Source organism: Schistocerca nitens, chromosome 4, assembly GCF_023898315.1.
Source record: "Schistocerca nitens isolate TAMUIC-IGC-003100 chromosome 4, iqSchNite1.1, whole genome shotgun sequence".
Lineage (NCBI taxonomy): Eukaryota > Metazoa > Arthropoda > Insecta > Orthoptera > Acrididae > Schistocerca > Schistocerca nitens.
This window is the reverse complement of record NC_064617.1, coordinates 108,051,796-108,074,927: the sequence shown is the minus strand read 5'-3', so window position 1 is coordinate 108,074,927 and position 23,132 is coordinate 108,051,796. Positions and strand designations below refer to the sequence as shown.

The window sequence follows — 23,132 nt, the reverse complement described above, 5'->3', positions numbered from 1 at the left end:
TTTTCTACATAGTTGCCTTGTTTATTTAAGCACTTGTCATACCGTACAACTAAGTTTTTAATTCCCTCTTCAAGGAATTCGGCCGCCTGCTCCGACAGCCAAGAGTTCACGGCCGCTTTCACTTCATCGTCGTCATTGAAGCGCTGTCCGCCAAGATGGTGTTTCAGGTACTGGAAAAGGTGAAAATCGCTAGGAGCAAGGTCGGGGCTGTATGGTGCATGGTCCAAAACTTCCCAGGCAAAAGAATCAATCAAATCCCGAGTCTTTTGAGAGGTGTGAGGCCTAGTGTTATCGAGCAGGAGCAAAACTCCTTTTGTCAGCATGCCGCGCCTTTTGTTTCGAATTGCTCTGCGGAGCTTCTTTAGAGTTGCACAGTAGGCATCTGAGTTGATTGTCGTTCCTCGTGCCATAAAGTCCACTAGCAAAACACCGCGCCGGTCCCAGAACACAGTTGCCATAATCTTGCGCTTTGACAGCGTCTGTTTGGCTTTGACCTTGACGGGTGAGGTTGTGTGTCGCCATTCCATCGATTGTCGCTTGCTTTCAGGAGTGATATGGGATACCCATGTTTCATCTCCAGTGACAATTTGACTCAACATGTCACCCCTTCTTCCTCGTAACAAATCAAAAAGTCCAATGAAGTGGCAAATCTCTTCCCTTTGTGGTCCTCTGTGAGGAGTCTGGGTACCCACCGAGAACACAGTTTCTTAAAGTTTAGGTTTTCAGACACAATTTTGTACAAAACCTATCTTGAAACTTGTGGAAATTCCAAAGAAAGAGTGGAAATTGTGAATCTTCTGTCCTCACCAATCTTTGTTTCGACTGCAGCCACCAAATCATCAGTGATCACAGAGGGCCGGCCTGAGCGTTCTTCGTCAGGACGTTTTGACGGCCATTTTTAAACTCTCTAACCCATTGACGCACGTTACCTTCACTCATTGCATTCAAGCCATAAACTTCTGTTAACTGACGATGAATTTCTGCAGCTGATAGGCTTCTCGTGGTCAAAAAACGTATCACTGACCGTATCTCACACGCGGCGGGCGATTCAATAATCGTAAACATTATAAGGTAGCACAGCGATGTGTACATGTCAGCTACAGAGCTGCAACTTGCATTAGTGTGAACAGGAAGGATGCCGGCAAGTGGCGCAGTGGCTTGTTGCGGCGTCCGCGCGAACTACGGGACTATACGCGCGAACGGCCCTTACTTAAAAAACAACCCTCGTATGTGAAGTGTCCATGGGCCAACAATTTCTCATCCCTCTTGATCCTCAGTATTATTGTCATTCTTTAGTTTATTCTTGATCCATTTTCTGTGCTCCTTAGACTCTTCGTTCTGTTAAACAGGCCCTGCAACTCTGTGTTAATTGTGTCATGATATCCTTTCACCCTGAATTGTAATCCATCTCCTAAATCTTTATTTTATTTCCTTTTTTGCTTCTTTGATATGTGGGTTGACAATACAGAAGAAAGTTTGAATTCCTACTTTATACCTTTTTTACTTTTAGAAATTTTCTCTCGGTATTCCATTCTTATTATTCATTCTCCATATAGTCTCAAGTTAAAGTAAAGTTACAATCTCCACTTTCTTTTAAACCATCTGTGCTCCTAACTCTAACTAGATTTTTATGATTGTTGCATTCATTATTTTGTTACTTTCCCCCTTTATTGTATTGTTCTGTCAATGCCTTTTCTTTTAGTGATGTAGTTTGAGCTTTACCTTTTTGTCAATGGCCATTGTTTCTTTAAAGATATTTTCAGAATATTAACACTTTACATTCTTCTGATGTTGACATATATTTTTCTTTTTCATTCAATATCATTTTTTTAAATTTTATGTAAGATTGCATTTGTTACAAGGAAACAATGTCTGGCCAGTACATCCCTTCAGGAAGTGTAATTCCAATTACTGACGTTAAATGTGTGGCAGAACTTCCAGAAAATATTAATATCTTTGCTTTTTTGTACTTCGTTTTTACTTACTTTGGTTGTTGACTAGTTGGTGTGAGACATTCGTCATGACTGTTACCGTGATTGTCGAAATCTATTTCTTTGTGTTTTGATTTATCGTGTGCCAATAAAATATTACGTAGTGAAAGTAAATGGCGTTTTCTGTGTTATAAGTTTATCACACGCCATACTGGTGACTCCGACGTGCAACATTCGACAATGTGGCCGTTTACTTCGATATCTCCACATTGCTCACCTTCCGCTCCTTTCGGACTACAATATGATACTAATGGTGCCTCTTCACTGCCTTTCCACGGTTTCCTACACACAACGCCACCAACAACTGGGATAAAATTGGAAGATAAGTACAACGCCGTGGAGTTTCCTCCGTCATCAACAATGCCGTTGTGGACTCGTTCAACATTGTCAGTGATATCACCTGCTATGAAATCTTTTTCTATGTTCGTCTATAACAAACCAATCATGAGTGCTGTGCCTAAATTTGTGACTCACAGTGCGTCGTATTTACAACCTCCTGTGACATGTAGTGTGCAACAGTGCCCCAACACTATGAACCTCACAGACTTTTCGAGCCCGCAGATCACTTGGAACTCCCCATATATTGCTGATAAATCGGTTTTGGACACATTCTCACTACCAAAACAGATGGGTACAAATTTCAGTGACAACAATTACTGGTTGGACAGTCGTCCCACCCCGATTGTTTCCACAGCCCCGGCTGCGCCTGCCGCGCTTCCCACGCCAGCCTTGTTTACACCAGCTGTCGCGAACGCCGCGAGTGACAGCTTCATAAACACTCTGCCACTCCCGTCCGCTGTGCTATCATATCTGTTACATCCACAACACAAGAGTGAGAATATTCCTAAATTACCAAGGTTCACGATGGACAATCCGCATACGTGGTTTATTTTGGCAGAGACTATATTCACCGCCCTAAACATTGATTCAGACAGTACTAAATTTATTGCACTTATTAATGCCCTAGAGGACCACGCTGGACGGGTACAGGACTTAGTGCTGTCGGCGGTCCCCGCAAATCGTTACGCATTGGCAAAACAACAGATCTGCGAATGTCTAGCTAAGGCTACGCAAGAGTCTGTTTTATACATATTGCGAGATGTACATCTCAAAGACTCGACTCCTTCACAACGGTGGCGACGTATCAGAGCAGTCTTCGATAGCAAAACTATGCCAGATGAAGCTTTACTTTCTTTCTGGGTTGCAAAGCTGCCGCAAGCTATCCAACTGCAGCTCCTATCACACGACCGGGAACCTCTACAAGTGAAATTATTGCTGGCCGACGCCGCGTATAAGATAATCAACAGAAGAAAGTTATCTACGTGTGTCCCCCTCGATATTACGCCTCCCCCATGTGGCAGACGCTGATCTTTCCAAAACAACAGACAGAGAACACTGGCTGAGCACCAGATTCCACACCGTCCTTCACCATCCCATACCACAGCTTCAAGTGACATCCTTTACCCGGTAACAACACAGGATCAGCAGGTTTATCCTCTCTGCTGATATCACTCCGTTTACGGTAATACGGCCAGGAATTGCCACTCACCTTGTGCAATGCGCCCAAACATGCACGGCGGGCCGCTATAGGTGAACCGGTCCACACTGTGACGTCAAGTCGCCTAACAGATCGCAGGCTAGTACTTCCGAATTATTCTCTCGGACATTTGTATATCCAGGATATAGCTTCCCAGAAATGGTTTTTAGTTGACACTGGTGCCGATGTGAGCGTCATTCCACGTTCAATGGTCACTTCTACAATCAAGCATTCGCCTCACCAAATCAGAGGAGCCAACAATTCCTCATTAAAGGTTTATGGTATAACGCAACTTCGCATTTACTTCGATGATACACATAATTATGAATGAACATTTTCAGTAGTAGAAATCGACTAGCCAGTATTAGGATTGGACTTCTTAACTGCTCATAAGTTTTCTTTGGACTTAATTACACCTGCCCTCTGCTCAGTGGATTTTAAACAAAAATTTTCGGCGAGATTTTCCCCATCCACGCCGACAAAATGCAGCTCAAATACATCCTGTCAACAAGACAAAGAGACAGTTTCTATTCTATCTGAGGAGTTAAAAACTGCCGTAGTGAACTTAGTTACGCAACGCCTTGAAATCGACCAACTGTCTGAAGACAATGCAATGCTACTTCAACGTTGTGATGCCCTGACTGATGAATTGTGTGGGTTTAGAGAGGAGATCAAGATTAAAAGTAATAACACGCATGAAACTACACGGGACCTGCATACCGCACCGCTATTTATACGCAGCCACAGTAGCGCCTGCCACGACCCGGACAACGAAGACGGCAAACCACCCAGCAACCCCCCACCCTGCGTTTCACCATCCGCCTCTCATCAAAACACAGAGGCGACAGCTGTTACAGGCGACGCCGCTCAATGATTCCTTCGTGCAGTGACACCATAGTCAATGGAACCCTGCCGGCTGTTGCGCAGCTCCGCGGACAACAGTGCAGCTTTCACTGAACTACCGTTCAATGATAATGTGTTTCAGGTTAGTTACCTTTCATACTTACCGCGCACCTACGATAACGTCGCGCCTTCCTGCGTCCCTCCACGTATTTCGGCCACACCTATTCACAAAATCAAGGCCATTACTACGGGCGTCTGTCACCGGCTTAACACAACTGAGGGACCGCCTGTCCGTTCTCGCCCCCGTCGCCTCAATGCAAAAAAACTTACCGCTGCCAAAGAATGTATTAATGAACTTTTACGCTTGGGTATAGTCCGCCCCTCGGACAGTGCGTGGTCTTCCCGAATACATGTCGTTCCCAAAAAGGACAATTCCTTTCGACTCTGTGGAGACTATAGGCGTTTTAAAGCTAGAACAATACTTGATAACTACCCTGTCCCACACCTCCACGACTTTTCACAATCCACGTTCGGTGCCAACTTTTTCTCTGTGTTAGACTGCAAAAAGGCATACCATCAGATTCCGATGCACCCAGAAGATATCCCCAAAACCGCTATCATCACCCCATTTGGACTATATGAATATTTGTTTATTACTTATGGATTGAAGAATGCCGCTCAGACGTGGCAAAGATTCATTGACACCATTCTACGTGGCCTTAATTTTTGCTATGCCTACCTAGACGACATTATTATTTTCTCCACAACTGCAGAGGAACACAAACAACACCTCCAACAGGTTTTTGATAGATTGGCACGACACGGAGTTGAGATTAATCATGACAAATCCCAACTGGAGAAGCCAGAGGTTATTTTCCTGGGACATTTGGTCAATAATGAGGGCATTCGTCCCACCTCAGATAGAGTACAACAAATACTTGACCTTCCCCTCCCTCAAACCTATAAAGAGTTACGTAGATACCTCGGAATGGTAAATTTTTTTAGACTCCACATTCCACATGCGGCATCTCTTCAAGCCCCTCTCACTGAGGCCTTAAAGGGAAAGAATACCACAGGTGACAGACACATAGAATGGGATCAGACCATGCAGCTAGCCTTCGACTCGCTTAAGTACGCCTTAGTGAACGCTATTACCCTGTTTCACCCTCACCCTGACGCCCCCCTGACAATAACCACAGACGCTAGCGATAATGCCATTGGTGCAGTTTTGCAACAGACCCTACCAACAGGCACTACACCCTTGCGTTTCTTTTCAAAAAAGCTCACCGAAATGCTAAGAAAGTGGTCCGCATTTGATCGTGAACTTTACGCCATTTATGAGGCCGTAAAGTACTTTCGTACAGATATTGAAGCCCGACTTGTGACAGTTTACACAGTTCACAAGCCCCTTGTCGAGGCCCTCCGCAAACCAGCATTAGATGTACTACCCAGAAGGTTCCGCCCTATGGTTCTAGTATTACAATATGTTTCAGACTTTCAATATATCAGGGGTAATGACAATGTTGCAGCAGACTACCTGTCACGCCTGTCCTCCCTGAAGACAGCTATTGATCCTCACCGCTTACACGAGCTCCAGCTATCCGACCCAGAGATACAGCACCTTCTCTCTGACTCTGATACTTCCTTACAAATTGCCCTACTTCCCTTCCCTAATGATGATTGCTCTTTGTATTGTGACATTAAAACAGGTCATCCTCATCCTATAGTCCCTAAAGCTCTTAGGAAAGATGTTTTCGACACAATCCACAATCTCGCTCACCCGAGCATTCGCGCAACTACGCGCCTCATTACAGAGAGATACGTTTGACCTATGTAAAAAGAGATTGTACTCGGTGGGCGAGAGCATGCATACCTTGCCAGAGAGCCAAAATACACAAACACACTAAGCCCCCATTAGGCAAATTTACTGTGCCCTCAGGTAGATTCCGTCATGTCCACTTGGACATTGTAGGTCCATTACCAATATCTAACAATTTCCGTTACTTACTGACCATGATAGATCGTACCACACGTTGGGCTGAGCCTATCCCCATCGCGGACATTACGGCCGACACTGTAGCTAACGCTTTTGTCCACCATTGGCTTTCTCGTTTTGGTTGCCCTACTTTACTTACCACAGACCAGGGGAGATAATTTGAATCTAATCTGTTTAATCGCCTCTGTCAAGTGTGTGGCATCAACAAATTCAGAACTACAGCCTATCACCCGCAGTCTAACGGCCTAATAGAACGATGGCACTGTACCGTGAAGGTCGCTCTCATGTGTCATTCTTCCTCTTGGACTAAGGCACTCCCCTGGGTCCTTTTAGGGTTGAGGACGGTTTTCAAAGAAGACCTTAAAGCGTCAGTTGCTGAGATGGTATACGGAGAAAACCTCGCACTTCCGGCGGATTTTCTTGATGATCCTCCTCTACTTCCCGAGGATCAACTTCCCGAGTTGGTACGACAGGTTCGACAGCATATCACCAAGTTACATTTTCCGCAACCTCGATCACATGCTACCCCTCCGGTTTTCATTCACCCACACCTCAGTTCTTGTGATGCTTAGAGAAGACGCTGTGCATCCACCCCTTGCTCCACCCTACACTGGCCCATACCGGGTCCTGTCACGCTTTGAAAATACTTATACGATCCTCTTTAAGAACAAACCATCTGTCGTGTCCATTGAGCAATTGAAACCAGCAAGGATCCTTAACGACACCAACACACACGATAATGAATCTGTTTTGCAAGAAACTTCAGAGGCCTGTCCTAACCCTTCTCCACAAGCTAATCAAACACTATCTGCAAGTCAAGGCCCCCCTCTTCTGTACTTCACGCCTCCGAGTGCCAGCAGTAATGAACTAGTGTTTCAAGTGAACTTGAGTGACTATGATGTGGACTCTATAAAAATACAACTTGTGGACACTTTTCTTTTTTTATTTGAAATTCAAAACAATTCTGTGCCATCTGACCAGAAAGACATTAAGCTATTACAGCGCTTCAATGTGGCTCCTGGTACTTCACAAAATGACATTTCAGCCTATGTAGACTCCAATAATGTTTTATTTATAAGAGTAACCCCCCCTTCTCCTTCATCTTCCCCGAATCCTCCTACCCCTATTGCCATCACCCGTGCTGGCCGCACCGTACGGCCACCTCTCAGACTTCAAGATTACGTCATGCCTTAAATGTTTACCTTCCCTTTATCACTTACTCCTCATCACTCCTCCTATGCGCTCCGCACTCCTCGGGGTGGGGGTGGGGGTGGGGGGGGGGACGCTCTGTGGCAGAACTGCCAGAAAATATTAATATCTTTGCTTTTTTGTAGTTTGTTTTTACTTACTTTGGTTGTTGACTAGTTGGTGTGAGATATTCGTCATGACTGTTACCGTGATAGTCAAAATCTATTTCTTTGTTATTTGATTTATCGTGTGCCAATAAAATATTACGTAGTGAAAGTAAATGGCGTTTTCTGTGTTATAACACACGCCATAAACGTATTCAGCAGGAAAAGTAACTATACCTGACTTTCGCAATCATTAGTTTCTTCCTTGGTAAGGAAAGAGGGATAGATGAGGAAAGGTTTGAAAGGAAAATGGATCAGACAGACCACAGGGTTAGAGGGAACCGATTTATTGTTTGTTCCTTCACAAACCTACACTTCTTTCCTCCCAGAGAGAGGCACTAACAGTTCTCAAATCTAGCTACAGTTTGCTCAACATTTGAATTTGTTTATCTGCAACACCTGGAGATAAGTACTGGTCAGCCATTGTGTCTATCTGCTATTTTAAAATTTTCTCAAATCAGTGTGTCTCTTCATGAGATTACTTTTAGTATCATTACTTCCTCATAAATGCTTCAATGTGTTTAATAATAATGTAGCGAGTTTCCTTCTTGCAATGTTTTTAAACTGTATGCCTCTCTTCTTCTCATGTTGTCATGCCCGTTCATGGTTTTTTTTCTGGTAACAATTGTTGTATGACTGCATGAATTGAATTGTCAACATCTTAAACTCAACTGCTGCCATTTCTTTGTTTTTACTCTACACATTTTATCTTCATTTGTAACTGACAAGGGAGGGATACGAACTGTGAATTGCAGATTTGGATGAAATTTTGCACAGGCTTTAATCATTTAACAAATTTAACTTGTTTTACAGTCTTTTTGTTGTACCTATCTGTGACTCAGCATCTCTGTTACATGGTGAGTAGCAACTATCTTTTCGTAATATTGTCATTATTCCATCTTGGATTTTCCATTGTTTCATTTTTTAAAAAAATAGACCTGTATTTCAGCTTTTGATTAAACTCTCAAAAGTTTTTAAGAAAACTGATATAGTTTTATGTGGTATATAAATCCCAATAACTACACTTGCTTGGTGATCTAGTCTCATAGACTAGTGGTGAGTGCACAATGCTCTGAAAGGTTAAGTCTATCTGTTCATCTTGCGAAAACTTCCTTCATTAGATAAAATATCCTTTTGACAAAACTATCAGCATTTTAATATAAATAATTTTATTCATTTTATGTGGAAGAACTACTAAAGTTGGTCATTTTTTTTTACAACATTCGGTGCAGCAAAGGTCTGACGTGTGAAAAATTTCATCCAAATCCACAGTACACAATTGGTTGCTGTTGTAATCCTATAGTGTGAGTTCATGTAACCAAATAGTGTGCGATCTAAGTGCCTCAACGGCTGGTGTTGAGAGGTCGCCTCACAACCTGGACAAGCGGCACAGCAAGTGCCATACCAAGTGCACAACAGCCCAGTATAAGCCTGGCATCCTGGGCCCTCAGCCTCACCTATGTTTACTTGCTTATTGCAGATTTACCTAAGAGACTTTTTATTGGTGTGATGTATAGTTATGATACTTTGTGCTGTTCTATACTTTGTTCAGTGTTACAATCAATCTCTCCATGTGGAACAGAATAAAACTTGTTTGGTGTTACTTCTGATATTGTGTCTGTACAATGTTACAACAGTAGCCTTGCCCTGAAAGACTTAACTTAAACTTGTAATATTTGATAGAACCCATTCCAATGTTTAATGATCAACTGCAGTTCTATATCAAACTGGTAGCAAGGTATGACAGAAAATTTTAGTGAATGTCATTGTCTCATTATAGGTGAAGAATTCTTAACACCAACAAAAATTTATGTGAAGGGCTTGCTGAAAGTACTACAGAGTGGAAAAGTCAAAGCTCTGGCTCATATAACAGGTGGTGGGCTGATTGAAAATATACCCCGTGTATTGCCTGATGGCACTGGAGTAAGATTGGATGCTGCTTCTTGGGAAATACCTCCTGTCTTCGGTTGGATAGCAGCAGCAGGTAGGCAGTGATTTTCAGTCTTACTTCACAATTAATCAAAACTATATTTACCTAGGAATTGTGCTGTTACATTTTTTTAAACTGATAGTTTCATAATTATGAATGAGTTGAAATTTGCTCATCAAATGATAAGGTAATTTGTTGGTAAAATTAGTTAATAGGTTCTGTTTTTAAAACATTCATTGGCTGCTTATATTTTTCTTGATATCTGGCTACTGCAATTAATTTTGGTGGGCTTAGTTTGAACTATATATTCAACATTCAGTTCTGGATGAAAAGGCCTCATCTAGTCTTCAGCTATAAGCATTCATGTTGCTCCAGTGTGTTTTCTGGTGTCATCACCCACTTTCCACTAGGTTGGTATCTCAATCTTCTTTCGTCTCTTGATATCGCAAAGTATGTCATTGGTATGCTTGCCATTCTTTTATGTGGATTCATGTCCAAACCACCTCTCTTTCATTTTCATTGTAGTCATACTTAATCATCCATGTCCTGCAATCCTATACCATCATTTAGTTTGTTTACTACATATTTCTTTTCTTGCAAGTTCTTTGGAAAACTACCTCATTTCCTACCTTATCAGTCCACTTAATTTTCAACATACTTCTGTAATACCACATTTCAAATGGTTTGACCTTTCCTTTTCTGGTTTTCCTACAATCGATAATTCACTTACACACAATTCTGTGTTCCAGACTACAGTCTCAAATACATCTTCACGAAGTTGAAACTGTTCTAACCCAAGAACACTGCAATTTACTGCTCGTACAGTACACACATGTGGAAGACAACGTACAACACAATTAGGTATACACAAGTGGCGGGTGGAGGCTTGCACTCTGGCCTATATATTCATTAGATCCAGCAGGGGGCACAACTGAATGTGCAACTGCTGTCGTATTAGCAGACCGAGTGGCCACTAGTCGCTGAGTGAAGCACAAAGTTCACATGCGAACAGTGAAGTGGTGCACACACAGAATTGGTAGTTACAGCACTCCCTTTCCTTTCTGAAGAAGTGACCACTGTGCTCACATGCATTTCTTGTGTGGTCAGCGTAGGTTGTTGAGCCACTCAATGCATTGCCATCGCCGCGTAGGGTCGGGTGCGGTGCCTGCTCTCCACCCTCTCCCTCCCCTCCCTTTGTGAGAGGCTGTATGGAACAACAGGCGACACTGGTGCAGGATCCCCTTCCACATCTGAGTCCAACCCCAGGGAAGGAGATTGTGGCAAAGGCAGCGGAATATTCGGTGCCGGCTGCGATTGAGGTGGCTGTGGTCCCCAGCAGCTGAAGGGGGCACTCACAGCAGAGGAGACAGTTGCAGAAATGGCGGAAGCAGCAGCAGAGAAAGTGAGGGTACCGGCTGTGATTCAGGAGATGGCTGGGCAGACGGGAATGCAGCGAAGGCAGAAGTGCACCCAATGCACAGCTGCCCACACAAGGTTGTAGCAGGTCGATATTCCTGACACCCATCCCTCAGCCGTGCCAACAATGCAGATGCATCATCCACGAATACTCTCAATTACTGGTGACACCTGTTCGGTCGGCGGCCAAACCCGTGAGCACAAACAGCTGTGATAGGCTGGAAATGTGGTGCTGGTGCCGGCACTGGCAGACAGCTTGGTGTCAGCCAAAGAAGATGTAACAGAGACTGGGGCTGATGGCCATGCGAAAACTCTTCCAGACACTTATCTCCAACATGTGTGAACTCGTAAGTAGTGAGGAACCAGTCAAGAGCTACTTCTGGTGACACATCCAAAACGTACTTTATAATCTGAGTCTTAAATGTTTGTACTAGTCATTCTGCTTCCCCATTCAATTGAGGTGGAAAGGAGAAGCTGTGTCGTGTCAGATATAGCATCTTTTCTTTCTTTTTTTCTTTCTTTCTTTCTTTCTTTTTTTTTTTTTTTTCAGAAACTAATGTATACGTTGCAAAAATTTTTGACAAAGCAGAGATTATTGCCACCGAAAAAGTAGACAGACAACATACAACACAGGGAAACTTAGAATAAGCATTAGTTGCAACAACTGAGTAGAAATTTAAGAAAGATCCCACAAAATCTATATGAACTCATTCTCAAGGCTATGGATCTGGCCACTGTGACAAAGAAGCACAAAAAGCTGCATTATTGGTGGCACACTGTGGGCTGACTGCCTGGTCCAAAAACATGTCTGCATCCTAATGTTGCACCGTAGGTTGAAATATATCTCATAATCATATCATGAAAGGAAAAGAGCCCACCACTGTAAGTGATGTGCGGCTTTATCTGGCAAAGACTGAAGGCAAAACTTAGACCCGTAAAGAAAAATATGAAATGTTTTTAGAACATACACAATTGCCAAAGCCTCTTTCTCCATCTCAAAATAGCGCTGTTGCACTATATTTAAGGATTTAGAGCCATATGCAATAGGGTGTTCAGAGCTGTCCACGTACTTATGAGCAAGGAAAGTGCCAATGGCAAACTGAGACCTGTCTATCACTAACACAAGGTGCTGGCCCAGCTGAAAAGTGACCTACAGCTTAAATTTCAAAAACTTTAGTGCCCAGACACAAGCCAGAGACCAGTGGAAAGGAACATCTTTATATAATATTGCATGGAGTGGTTGTGCCACAGGAGCAGCATCAGGCATGAATTTGTGTTAGTATGCAATTTTGTCTAAAAATGCCTGTAATTCCTTGATGGACGTGGGCTGTTGCAGCGCGGCAATAGCACCGTTGTGCTGGTGCAATGGTTTGATTTCAGCATGCGACACTTCGAAACACAAATAAGTAATGGATGGTTGAAAAACTGTGACTTGATTGAATTACACTTTGACCCTGCAGACTGTAAAACAGAAAATAGAGCATGAAGGTTCTGTAAGGCACCAGGCATTACTATGTCATGTACATAGTTGATGCAGCCTGGAACTGATGGAATAAGTTGATCTGAAAAGTAATGAAAAATAGCTGGTGGCGTTTGCCACACCAAAAGGCAAAGATTGGTATTGATAAAGCCCAAAGGGGGCATTGATTACTAGAAGGCATTTAGATTCCTTGTCGAACAGTAGCTGTAAATATGCCTCTGCCAAGTCAGTCCCTGAAAAATAATGGCCCCCAATAATTTTGCTAGCAACTCATCAGGGCATGACAAAATATAGGTATCAGTTCTTGACTGTGTGTTAATAGTTTTTTAAAATCACCGGAGAGGCATAATTTACTGATAGGTTTTTTGATTATCGCCAATGGTGCTGACCGTTGACTGGAGAAAGAGGATGGATAACATCAAGGGATTAAAGACAATCTAATTCTGCTTTTACTTGATCCGGTAAAGTTACCGGTATCGAGTGGGCCCAGGAAAAATGTAGTTGGTCATGCTGTTTCATGATAATGTTAGCCTGAAATTGTGTTGCACAACCCTGTCATGGAGAAAATAGAGAGGAAAATTTGGCACAGAGAGCATCTGACTGTTGCTATGGAACTTGATCAGAAACCTAAAGCACTTCATCATCGATGGAGAATTGAAACAGTTTAAAAATGTCCAAACGAAACAAATTTCCAGTGTCAGCATTGTTCACAACTAGTGATGCTAATGAATGAACCACAGCCTTGTGAGTCGCATGTGCAAAAACTGTCCAAGAATTTGGGATCTGTTGTTTGTTATAACTCACCAGCCTCCATTACACAGGAGTCAGAGGGGGAGAGCCCAAGTCCACATGAGTCTAAGAATTCACAAATTTAGCAGCTGCACCTGTGTCCATCTGCAGTCTCAGCCACACTTCAGTGTATAGCTTGCTTGGAGACACCATTACTGCTGACATACGAGGTGCATTCAAGTTCTAAGGCCTCCGATTTTTTTTCTCCGGACTGGAAAGAGATAGAAACATGAGCATTGTTTTAAAATGAGGCCGCGTTCATTGTCAATACGTCCCAGAGATGGCAGCACCGTACGGCAGATGGAATTTTACCGCCAGCGGCGAGAATGAGAACTGTTTTAAATACTTAAAATGGCGACGTTTTCCTTACTTGAACAGCGTGCAATCATTCGTTTTCTGAATTTGCGTGGTGTGAAACCAATTGAAATTCATCGACAGTTGAAGGAGACATGTGGTGATGGAGTTATCGATGTGTCGAAAGTGCGTTCGTGGGTGTGACAGTTTAATGAAGGCAGAACATCGTGTGACAACAAACCGAAACAACCTCGGGCTCGCACAAGCCGGTCTGACGACATGATCGAGAAAGTGGAGAGAATTGTTTTGGGGAATCGCTGAATGACTGTTGAACAGATCGCCTCCAGAGTTGGCATTTCTGTGGGTTCCGTGTACACAATCCTGCATGACAACCTGAAAATGCAAAAAGTGTCATCCAGGTGGGTGCCACGAATGCTGACGGACGACCACATGGCAGCCCGTGTGGCATGTTGCCAAGCAATGTTGACGCGCAACGACAGCATGAATGGGACTTTCTTTTCGCCGGTTGTGACAACGGATGAGACGTGGATGCCGTTTTTCAATCCAGAAACAAAGCGCCAGTCAGCTCAATGGAAGCACACAGATTCACCGCCACCAAAAAAATTTCGGGTAACCGCCAGTGCTGAAAAAATGATGGTGTCTATGTTCTGGGACAGCGAGGGCGTAATCCTTACCCATTGCGTTCCGAAGGGCACTACGGTAACAGGTGCATCCTACAAAAATGTTTTGAAGAACAAATTCCTTCCTGCACTCCAATAAAAATGTCCGTGAAGGGCTGCGCGTGTGCTGTTTCACCAAGACAACGCACCCGCACATCGAGCTAACGTTACGCAACAGTTTCTTCGTGATAACAACTTTGAAGTGATTCCTCATGCTCCCTACTCACCTGACCTGGCTCCTAGTGACTTTTGGCTTTTTCCAACAATGAAAGACACTCTCCGTGGCCGCACATTCACCAGCCGTGCTGCTATTGCCTCAGCGATTTTCCAGTGGTCAAAACAGACTCCTAAAGAAGCCTTCGCCGCTGCCATGGAATCATGGTGTCAGCGTTGTGAAAAATGTGTACGTCTGCAGGGCGATTACGTCAAGAAGTAACGCCAGTTTCATCGATTTCGGGTGAGTAGTTAATTAGAAAAAAAATCGGAGGCCTTAGAACTTGAATGCACCTCGTACTGTTGGAGAGAAGTTACATACAGAAGCAATGTCTGCTTTCTTATAGCACCTGTTACATGTTGCCCATCGCTTGGGACGCATGGTCTATTCGGGTTAAATGAAGGCAACAGAGCACGAAGCTGTCACTGTTGTGACTGGACTCTTGTTGTCACAAATGCCGTTTACCTATATGGAGCTGAGATGTCTGTTGTGCCGTTACAAAAGCTTCCCCATTTCATTGCAGACTGACTGAATGCTTGGAGGGGTAGGAGGAACTGATTTCTGAAGCTTTGCACCAGGCCTCTATCTTACTACCTGCTGCTCATGAAACTTCAAATGTGGGAGCTAAGTTTAATACTTATGTAAGCATAGGAGTTGCACACTGTAAAGCTTGCTCTTGAACTTCCCTATTAGGAGAAAGATGTATGATTGTGTCTTGAACCATTTGATCTGCATCGGATTCCTTATGAACATTTGTCACAAAATTATGATGACAGCTAAGTCCATGTAGTTCTGCTACCCATGCCCTGTATGACTGCTTTGGCAATGGTAAAACTCCACACAAGCAGCAAAAATATAAGTATGTTTACAGTGATAGGTAGAACATAACTCAAACATCTGATCAAAAGAAAGACTTGAGAGTCTTCGAAGGGGGGCAAGCTGACACAACAACTGATACCCATGAGGTGAAATGCATGGCAAAAAAAGGGCATTGCACAAGCTTACATCTGTTACCCCAAATGCCTAGAAATGTTACCACAGATATTTTTTGTAAGTGTCCCAGTTTTCTTGTGCATCATGGTATGCAGGCAACATTGGAAGTATTGAACACTCTAATTTATTGCTTGAGCAGTACACACACATGGAAGATAAGGTACAATACAATTAGCTACACACAAGTGGCTAGTGGAACTTACCACTCCAGCCCCTGTATTCATTAGTTTCAACAGGGGGTGCAGTCGGCAGGCTGCTGTCATATTAGTAGGCTGAATCAAGCACACACTTTACGCAAGAACTATGAAGCGGCACACACAAAATTGGTAGTTGCAGCAGAAACCTATATTCTTTTGGTGAGGAATATTCTCATTGACTGTGGTAATCTGCTTCTTACATCTTTCTGGATTTCATTTACTATGTGGTCCGTAAATTTGATGTTAAGTTTGTTGTTGTGTCCATCATGCAGACTTTGCTTCCAAGGTTTTATAAATCCTTCATTTCATTTATTTCATTGCCTCCAGTTTTGACGATGTAAAGTTTTTCACATATTTCATTTCTGAGGCTCTTAATTTGTTCAACAGGTTCTGTAACACTTCCTCACTTTCACGGAGGATAGCGATGTTGTCAGCAAATCTTATAATTGATATCCTTTCTCTTGAATTTTAATCCTATATAATAAATAACAGAAAAAACTGACATAGGCAAAAGTATGTGATAACTGAAGCAAACATGGGTCCACAAACAAGCAATTGGTGAAATTATCTGAATGTATAGTTAGAGCTTCCACTGATTTCAGTACAAAATGTTGTCCTAGTTAGGGGCAAGTATGCTTGAAATGCAAACTTTTCAATTAAGCTGCTTCAAATATATCTTCTGTCTTATATTAATTATTTTGAGCCTGAGGCATAACTACATCAATCATTACCAGTAATGGGGAAACTAAACTATAATCCTCCTCCTTTGCTTTTCTTGTAGGGAACACCAATTGCCCCAATACTTATTAAGGTCATGCTATAGATCTTGGGCTGAAATGAAAACTGTATTGCTGTTGCAGGTGGAGTAAGTGAAACAGAGATGTTAAGAACCTTCAATTGTGGCATAGGTGTTGTTTTAATAGTGAATCCGAATGATGTAGCAGATGTGCAAAAACTTATTACTGAAGAAGATGCAAAAGTCATTGGCCAAGTAGAAAAACTTAGTTCCACAGGTAATTTTTTTATGATATAATGTTGAAGACAAATAATCAATAACTAAAATTGTTTCAGTGCTTAAGTAGTTATCACAGTATATTAACATGCTTTACTTAGCAGTGGTATTAAGTCTTTTTAACTGTCATTTTTATTGAAGATTTGCAATCAACTCTATTGGAGCTTTTGCTGGGTTGTTTGGTCCCCAGTAAGGGTTGGATTATTTACAATGATTGTTGGTTTGGGGATATTTTATGGCTACTTAAAAAGCGATTTCCATGAGAAGATTCATTCAAACTGTGACTGTAGCAATATAATGTTAGTACTGTAGTTCTCATGCTAAAAGTTTCCATGTCTTGTATCATAATAGTTATGTCACTTCCTAGAAGTAAACATCTACAGGTAAATATGATTCCATGTCTGATGAAATTATTTCCTATTTCCACAAGCACTCTGTAAAGTGTGCTTTGGTTATGGAAAATAGCTTTTTAAACTTGCAGTGAAATTACTATTGATCTTTTTATAAAGTGGTATGACATACTGAGCGTGCTGCTTACTGCAGTAATTATTAGGGGAGGAATGACATAGTGTAGTGCAGACCATTCCAACACTGTCTCACACCTGTATGCACCGACCAGCTTACCCATATGCATGCGAAGGTAGTGTAGGCTACCAACCAGGCAACCTGTTTCTTGTATTCTGTGTGTGCACAAGCCATTTGGCCATCCCTCCCTGTGGGCTCTCAATACCTAGCACAAGCTATGTCCCAGCTCCCTGATTACCCAGATATCAGCTGTTTGTCCAGTCCTGCCCATCTCTGACCATGGGTACACAACTACCCATGGCCAGTCACTTGTGCTGGAACAGCGTGGCATGGTGAGTAGCACATTGTTATCATTACCATTGAATGCAAAAATGCAGAAATTTTCCTGCCCTTCATTATAATTGTCACCCAAAAGGAGGGAAGAGAGATTATCTCATGTACCACTTCAGGGACTCAAATGCATGTATTTCACTTAGTTTTACCCCAGCCTTAACTTTCGTACATCAGCTCTGATTCAACAGTAACTGTCTAGTTCCTTGAATTCATTGTAAGAAGGTAGAAGGAGCAAATATTTTCCCCTTATTCCCTCCCCTCCTCTACATTGCCCCCCAAAATCCTTTGTCGCTTTATTTCTTTTTTTTCTGTAAATGAGAGCTGGGTCCACTGGAGCAGTTGGATGAGCGATAAGAACTTTTCACTCTCCCACAGCAACACCTTACCTGCTGTACAGGGCACACTAACTGTCAGTTCCCTATCTAGAAGTTTAGTGTGTGGTGATTGACATTAATTCTGTTTGGGTATGTTTTTTTTGCACTAATTATGTTTATTATTAATATCTGTGTTTCGTATACTGTTAATGCATTTTGTGGAGAGTAAACACTCCCATATGTATCTGAGCACTATGTTGTCACTATGGAAGGGTTGGCATAACATTGGGAAACAGCCTGAAAGTGCTCCTTGTGATATGACTGGGTAGAGAGAGTGGGGATTCTTCTGCACACTCTTCAGTGTACAGGTCATACTGTTCAGAAACAGGTGCCCTAGGCAATCTCAGAAATCTCTGGTACTGATGATTTCTCTCAAACTATAAAGTAGTCTATGTCCCATTAGCCAGTATGATCTTCTTCTACAATGCATTATACAACTTCTTCAGCAGATCTTTGATTTTCTGAACTCACAGCATGAAACAAGGTTCATAATACCTAATATTCTCCTCACACCAAAGTGAATGTCATTTATAACATCCCCCCCCCCCCTTTCTCTCCTATTTCTTAAAATACCTAGACAGACCTCGCAATCCAATGTAGATAATGACAGAAGGGGACAGAAAAATCGCTAAATGAGAAGATGACTTATGTCCATCAGATAGATGGAGAATTTGGGAAAGAGAGATAAGACTACGGTAAAAGATAGTAAACATGATTTGACCAACAGATTTGACCTATTAAGTGAACTAGAGGAGGATGAACTCACACGTAAAGTAACATAGAATGCTGCAGAACAGGCTAGAGACCTTGTAGATGAGTTGAGAAGAAAACAATAGTAAAAAAGAGTTCTGAGAAATGATAAATCACGGAAGGGCTGTAGCATGAGCAGCTACAGGAAAAATTAGTTTTTTGTGTACGAGGTCTAAAGTTTTGTGATAGTAAATGACAGTCTTAGCCTGCTAACAGAATACTTAGAATGAGATTTTCACTCTGCAGTGGAGTGTGCGCTGATATGAAACTTCCTGGCAGATTAAAACTGTGTGCCCGACCAAGACTCGAACTCGGGACCTTTGCCTTTCGCGGGCAAGTGCTCTACCAACTGAGCTACCGAAGCACGACTCACGCCCAGTACTCACAGCTTTACTTCTGCCAGTATCTCGTCTCCTACCTTCCAAACTTTACAGAAGCTCTCCTGCGAACCTTGCAGAACTAGCACTCCTGAAAGAAAGGATACTGCGGAGACATGGCTTAGCCACAGCCTGGGGGATGTTTCCAGAATGAGATTTTCACTCTGCAGCGGAGTGTGTGCTGATATGAAACTTAATTCTTTCCCAAAAATATTCTTACAACATAATGAACCCACTTTTGTTTACCATGAGTCAGGGTCATTAATGGTGGAAGCTGATAAAAAGAATGGCTAACACCTGGGATCAAAAAATCTTATGCTAGGAAGGGAGAAGCTTTATTTAATGCAAAGAACTAGCTCTAATCAAGACTTAAAAATACACTAAAAGCAGAAGTGCAAAATTTTTGTGTCAGCAAAAAAGCAAAAAATATGTACTATGCACAAAAGATCAAATTTCCTGGAAGAAGACAAGGACAATTTGGGGCATTATTTGGCATGATGCAAAAACTATATACTATGCACAAAAGATACAAATTCCAGAAACAAGGCAAGGACAATTTGGGGCATTATCAGGTATGATGCAGATAAAATTTGGCAAAACAAATTATGTTGAACGTCAAGGTGGCTTGAGCACAAAAATAGGTGACATGAAATTAAAATCGATGGCTACTAATTTCAATAAATTCATTCTTTCTAACAGCAGCTGAAAAGATGGTGACAAAAAACCTCTCATCAAAAGCAGGTCCAATAGCCTTATTTAGAAAGGTAACAAGTATGAAACTTCCTGGCAGATTACAACTGTGTGCCGTACTGAGACTCGAACTCAGGACCTTTGCCTTTCACGGGCAAATGCTCTAGAGCACGTGCCCGCAAAAGGCAAAGGTCCCGAGTTCGAGTCTTGGTCCAGCACACAGTTTTAATCTGCGAGGAAGTTTGATATCAGCGCACAATCTGCTGCAGAGTGAAGATCTCATTATGGTAACATCCCCTAGGCTGTGGCCAAGCCATGTCTCCGCAATATCCTTTCTTTCAGGAGTGCTAGTTCTGCAAGGTTCACAGGAGAGCTTTTGTAAAGTTTGGAAGGTAGGAGACGAGGTACTGGCAGAAGTAAAGCTGTGAAGACAGGGTGTGAGTTGTGCTTGAGTAGCTCAGGCGGTAGAGCACTTGCCCACGAAAGGCAAAGGTCCCGAGTTCGAGTCTCGGTCCAGCACACAGCTTTAATGTGCCAGGAAGTTTCATATCAGTGCACACTCCGCTGCAGAGTAAAGATCTCAGTCAGGTAACATCACCAGACATCAGTTTTGCCAACTCATGTGATAGATAAATTACAAAAATCATTACATCACTGGCTATGAGGGCATCTCATCCAAAATGATAAAATCTTATGCTGACTTGGTATTGTCATCGTTGAGTACCTTTATAATCAGTACATTGAGGAGTAAATGCTGAAAGACTGAATGTCTGTAGTGGTAACACCAATATACAAAAGTGGAGATACGCAACTGACTGCCCTGGCCAGCACATTCTCCAGATCTCTCAGCAATTGAAAACATCTGGTCAATGGTGGCCGAGAAACTGGCTCGTCACAATACGCTAGGCACTACTCTTAATGAACTGTGGTATCGTGTTGAAGCTGCCTGGGCAGCTGTACCTGTACACGCCATACAAGTTCTGTTTGACTCAATGCCCAGGACAAAAAGCAAATACAATCATGTGGCAGTAGTTGGAGCAGCCTGGGGAAAATGGCATCTACTATAGTATTATTTGACACCTGGTCAAAATAGCAGTCACTAATCACACAAAAGTCAGCTTTGTTGAAGTCCTGTGGTGTTGTGATCAGGTGCTGTTAACAATGCATAGCATGGAGCTTATCACATCATTTATGATTAGATAGTCAAGGGCCACATTTTTGGGCAACTGGAGACAGATATGAATTGTTTCTCTATTTGTCTGCTAGCAGCAGGAGCAAGTTATTTGCAATATTATTTATGCTGCTACCAGTGGGATAAATATGACCTCTCCCTCTTATAATGTTTTCTTTAGATATAATGGCCGTGGAAGCTGGAAATAGATATATTTGAATATAATTCCAGAAGTATATTACAAATATTAGGGATGAATATCTTTGGTTTTTTTAGTTAAAAGGATATCTGGTATTTAAAAGCTGATAACAGAAAGCTAGCTGTGGATTATTCTGTGCACAAGTGATAAACCTTGTAGTTACATTAGAAACTTTGATTATGTGATTCAATGATATGTAATATTTTTATATTAGATTCATGTACAGAATTATTTTGAAAGAAGATACTATCTCTGTATGGCATTCTATAAATGTGTTAATTAGAAAGGTGTTTCTTCTGACGGCCAGTCTGACGTGTCATATGTAAAATCATAAATGATTGTCTGCCTTGTGTGCAGTATCTTGTTATTTGAATTCCACTTGACAGACGTCCTTTTCTAGAGAACTGTTAATAAGCATCTTCTATTGATAATGTAGGCTTTGAAAATCTTTGTGTGTTATCACAAACATCAAAAAGCCTTGTGTTAATTGCATTAAGTTACATTACCAATCTACCCATGTGTGTATCACCACACTAAATCAGTTTAAGCAGCATCCAGAGTAGGTTGCTACTAAGAACATAGAGTGAACAATGACACTCTTGGGAGCCAGTGTCTCCTTCTTCTGGCAGAAGTGTTGAAGAGGAAGGAAGAGGGATGAAGCAAAAGAACCAGTGAGGTTTACGTAATGGGGAGAGTTTGGAAAAGGCGCCCAGATACCTGGGTCAGGGGAGACCTACCAGGCGGGATGAGAAGGAAAGGCTTTTCCTTTGCCCTTCTTCCTTCCCCTTCAACCTCTCTGCCAGAATAATGAGCCACTGCCTACAAAAGTCTGCATGTTTCTTTAACCTTCATAAGTGTTTCCTCCTGCCAATACTTGGTGAGTAAATTTTTAGCAACTTTGCACTATTTTCTTATTTGACACTTCTATTGAACAAACACTTTTTTTCACTGTAGCTGCAATGTTCCAGAAGATTTTGACGCAGAAAAGAATTGAGTGAAAGTATGCTAGCAATCTTGTCTACAGGTCCACCAAATGTGTGATTTTTGAGTGCAAAGCAGGGAGAACTGACCTTTTTGATAAACTTGTCCACATGCTGGTACCATCTCAGTCTGCTATCCATCTGGATACCCAGAGACTTCAAACATCCAGTTATGCCTATTGATCTCTACTTCTGGTACCTGTAAGTCATTTTTATTTGTTTGGAAGGCTGTATTTGAAGATTCCTCAAATTTACCTGGTAAATCGTTTATCTAGACCAAAAATAGGAGTGGGCCAAGCACCAAACTTGTGCCACACCATATTTAATGTTCCCCTCTCTGAATTAATCTTACTCCTTTGCTAGTGCGACCCTTTGTTTTCTGGTTTCCCTGGCACAGTTATATATTGTAACTGTCAAAGGCTTTGGCAGGTCACAGGAAATGTGAATACGCTAATTTTTGCTGTTCTACTCGAATTGAGTCTGAGAGATCATATATTGCATTCTCAATAGAGAAACCTTTACACAAGCCAAACTGAGCAGTTATTAAAAGATTATTCACGGGAGGATGGTTCAGTATTCTGTTGTAAGCTATTTTTTTCAAACATTTAGGAAAAAATGGGAAGGCATCATTGTTAGCTGCAACAGGCAGAAGACATGCTTTGTTGGTGCTGCACATCTTAGTGATTTTGATTGAGACAGACTCGCACTGTAGTGTTCTTCTTTGGCATGTCAGACTAGGAGTTGGCACAGAAACAGCTAAGTAAAAAATCCTTGTAATTTAGCACATTATTTATGTATAAAAGTTGTTCTGATTTGCAGTTCTAGATTCATATACTTTACTGTTCGCATTGCTTCTGAATAATCTTTCATTGATTGTATCATGTGCCATTTTGAGACTTTTCAGAAGCTATCATTGTCCTGTGCATAAACTAATTTTTAGTTCCCAGAATGAGACTGGCAGAAGTAAAGCTGTGAGTACCGGGCGTGAGTCGTGCTTCGGTAGCTCAGT

General features: G+C 42.0%; 1 protein-coding gene across 4 annotated transcripts in view; it reads left to right on the top strand.

Annotated features, from left to right (window-relative positions):
- The window catches only part of LOC126251357 (trifunctional purine biosynthetic protein adenosine-3), a 100,100-nt gene that overhangs the window by 60,622 nt on the left and 16,346 nt on the right, over nucleotides 1-23,132 (top strand). For all 4 annotated transcript variants that reach the window (XM_049951731.1, XM_049951730.1, XM_049951732.1 and 1 more), the window contains exons 13-14: nucleotides 9,500-9,703; nucleotides 16,573-16,725. In XM_049951731.1, the coding sequence (XP_049807688.1) occupies nucleotides 9,500-9,703; nucleotides 16,573-16,725 (357 nt within the window). The remainder of the gene's footprint in view (nucleotides 1-9,499; nucleotides 9,704-16,572; nucleotides 16,726-23,132) is intronic.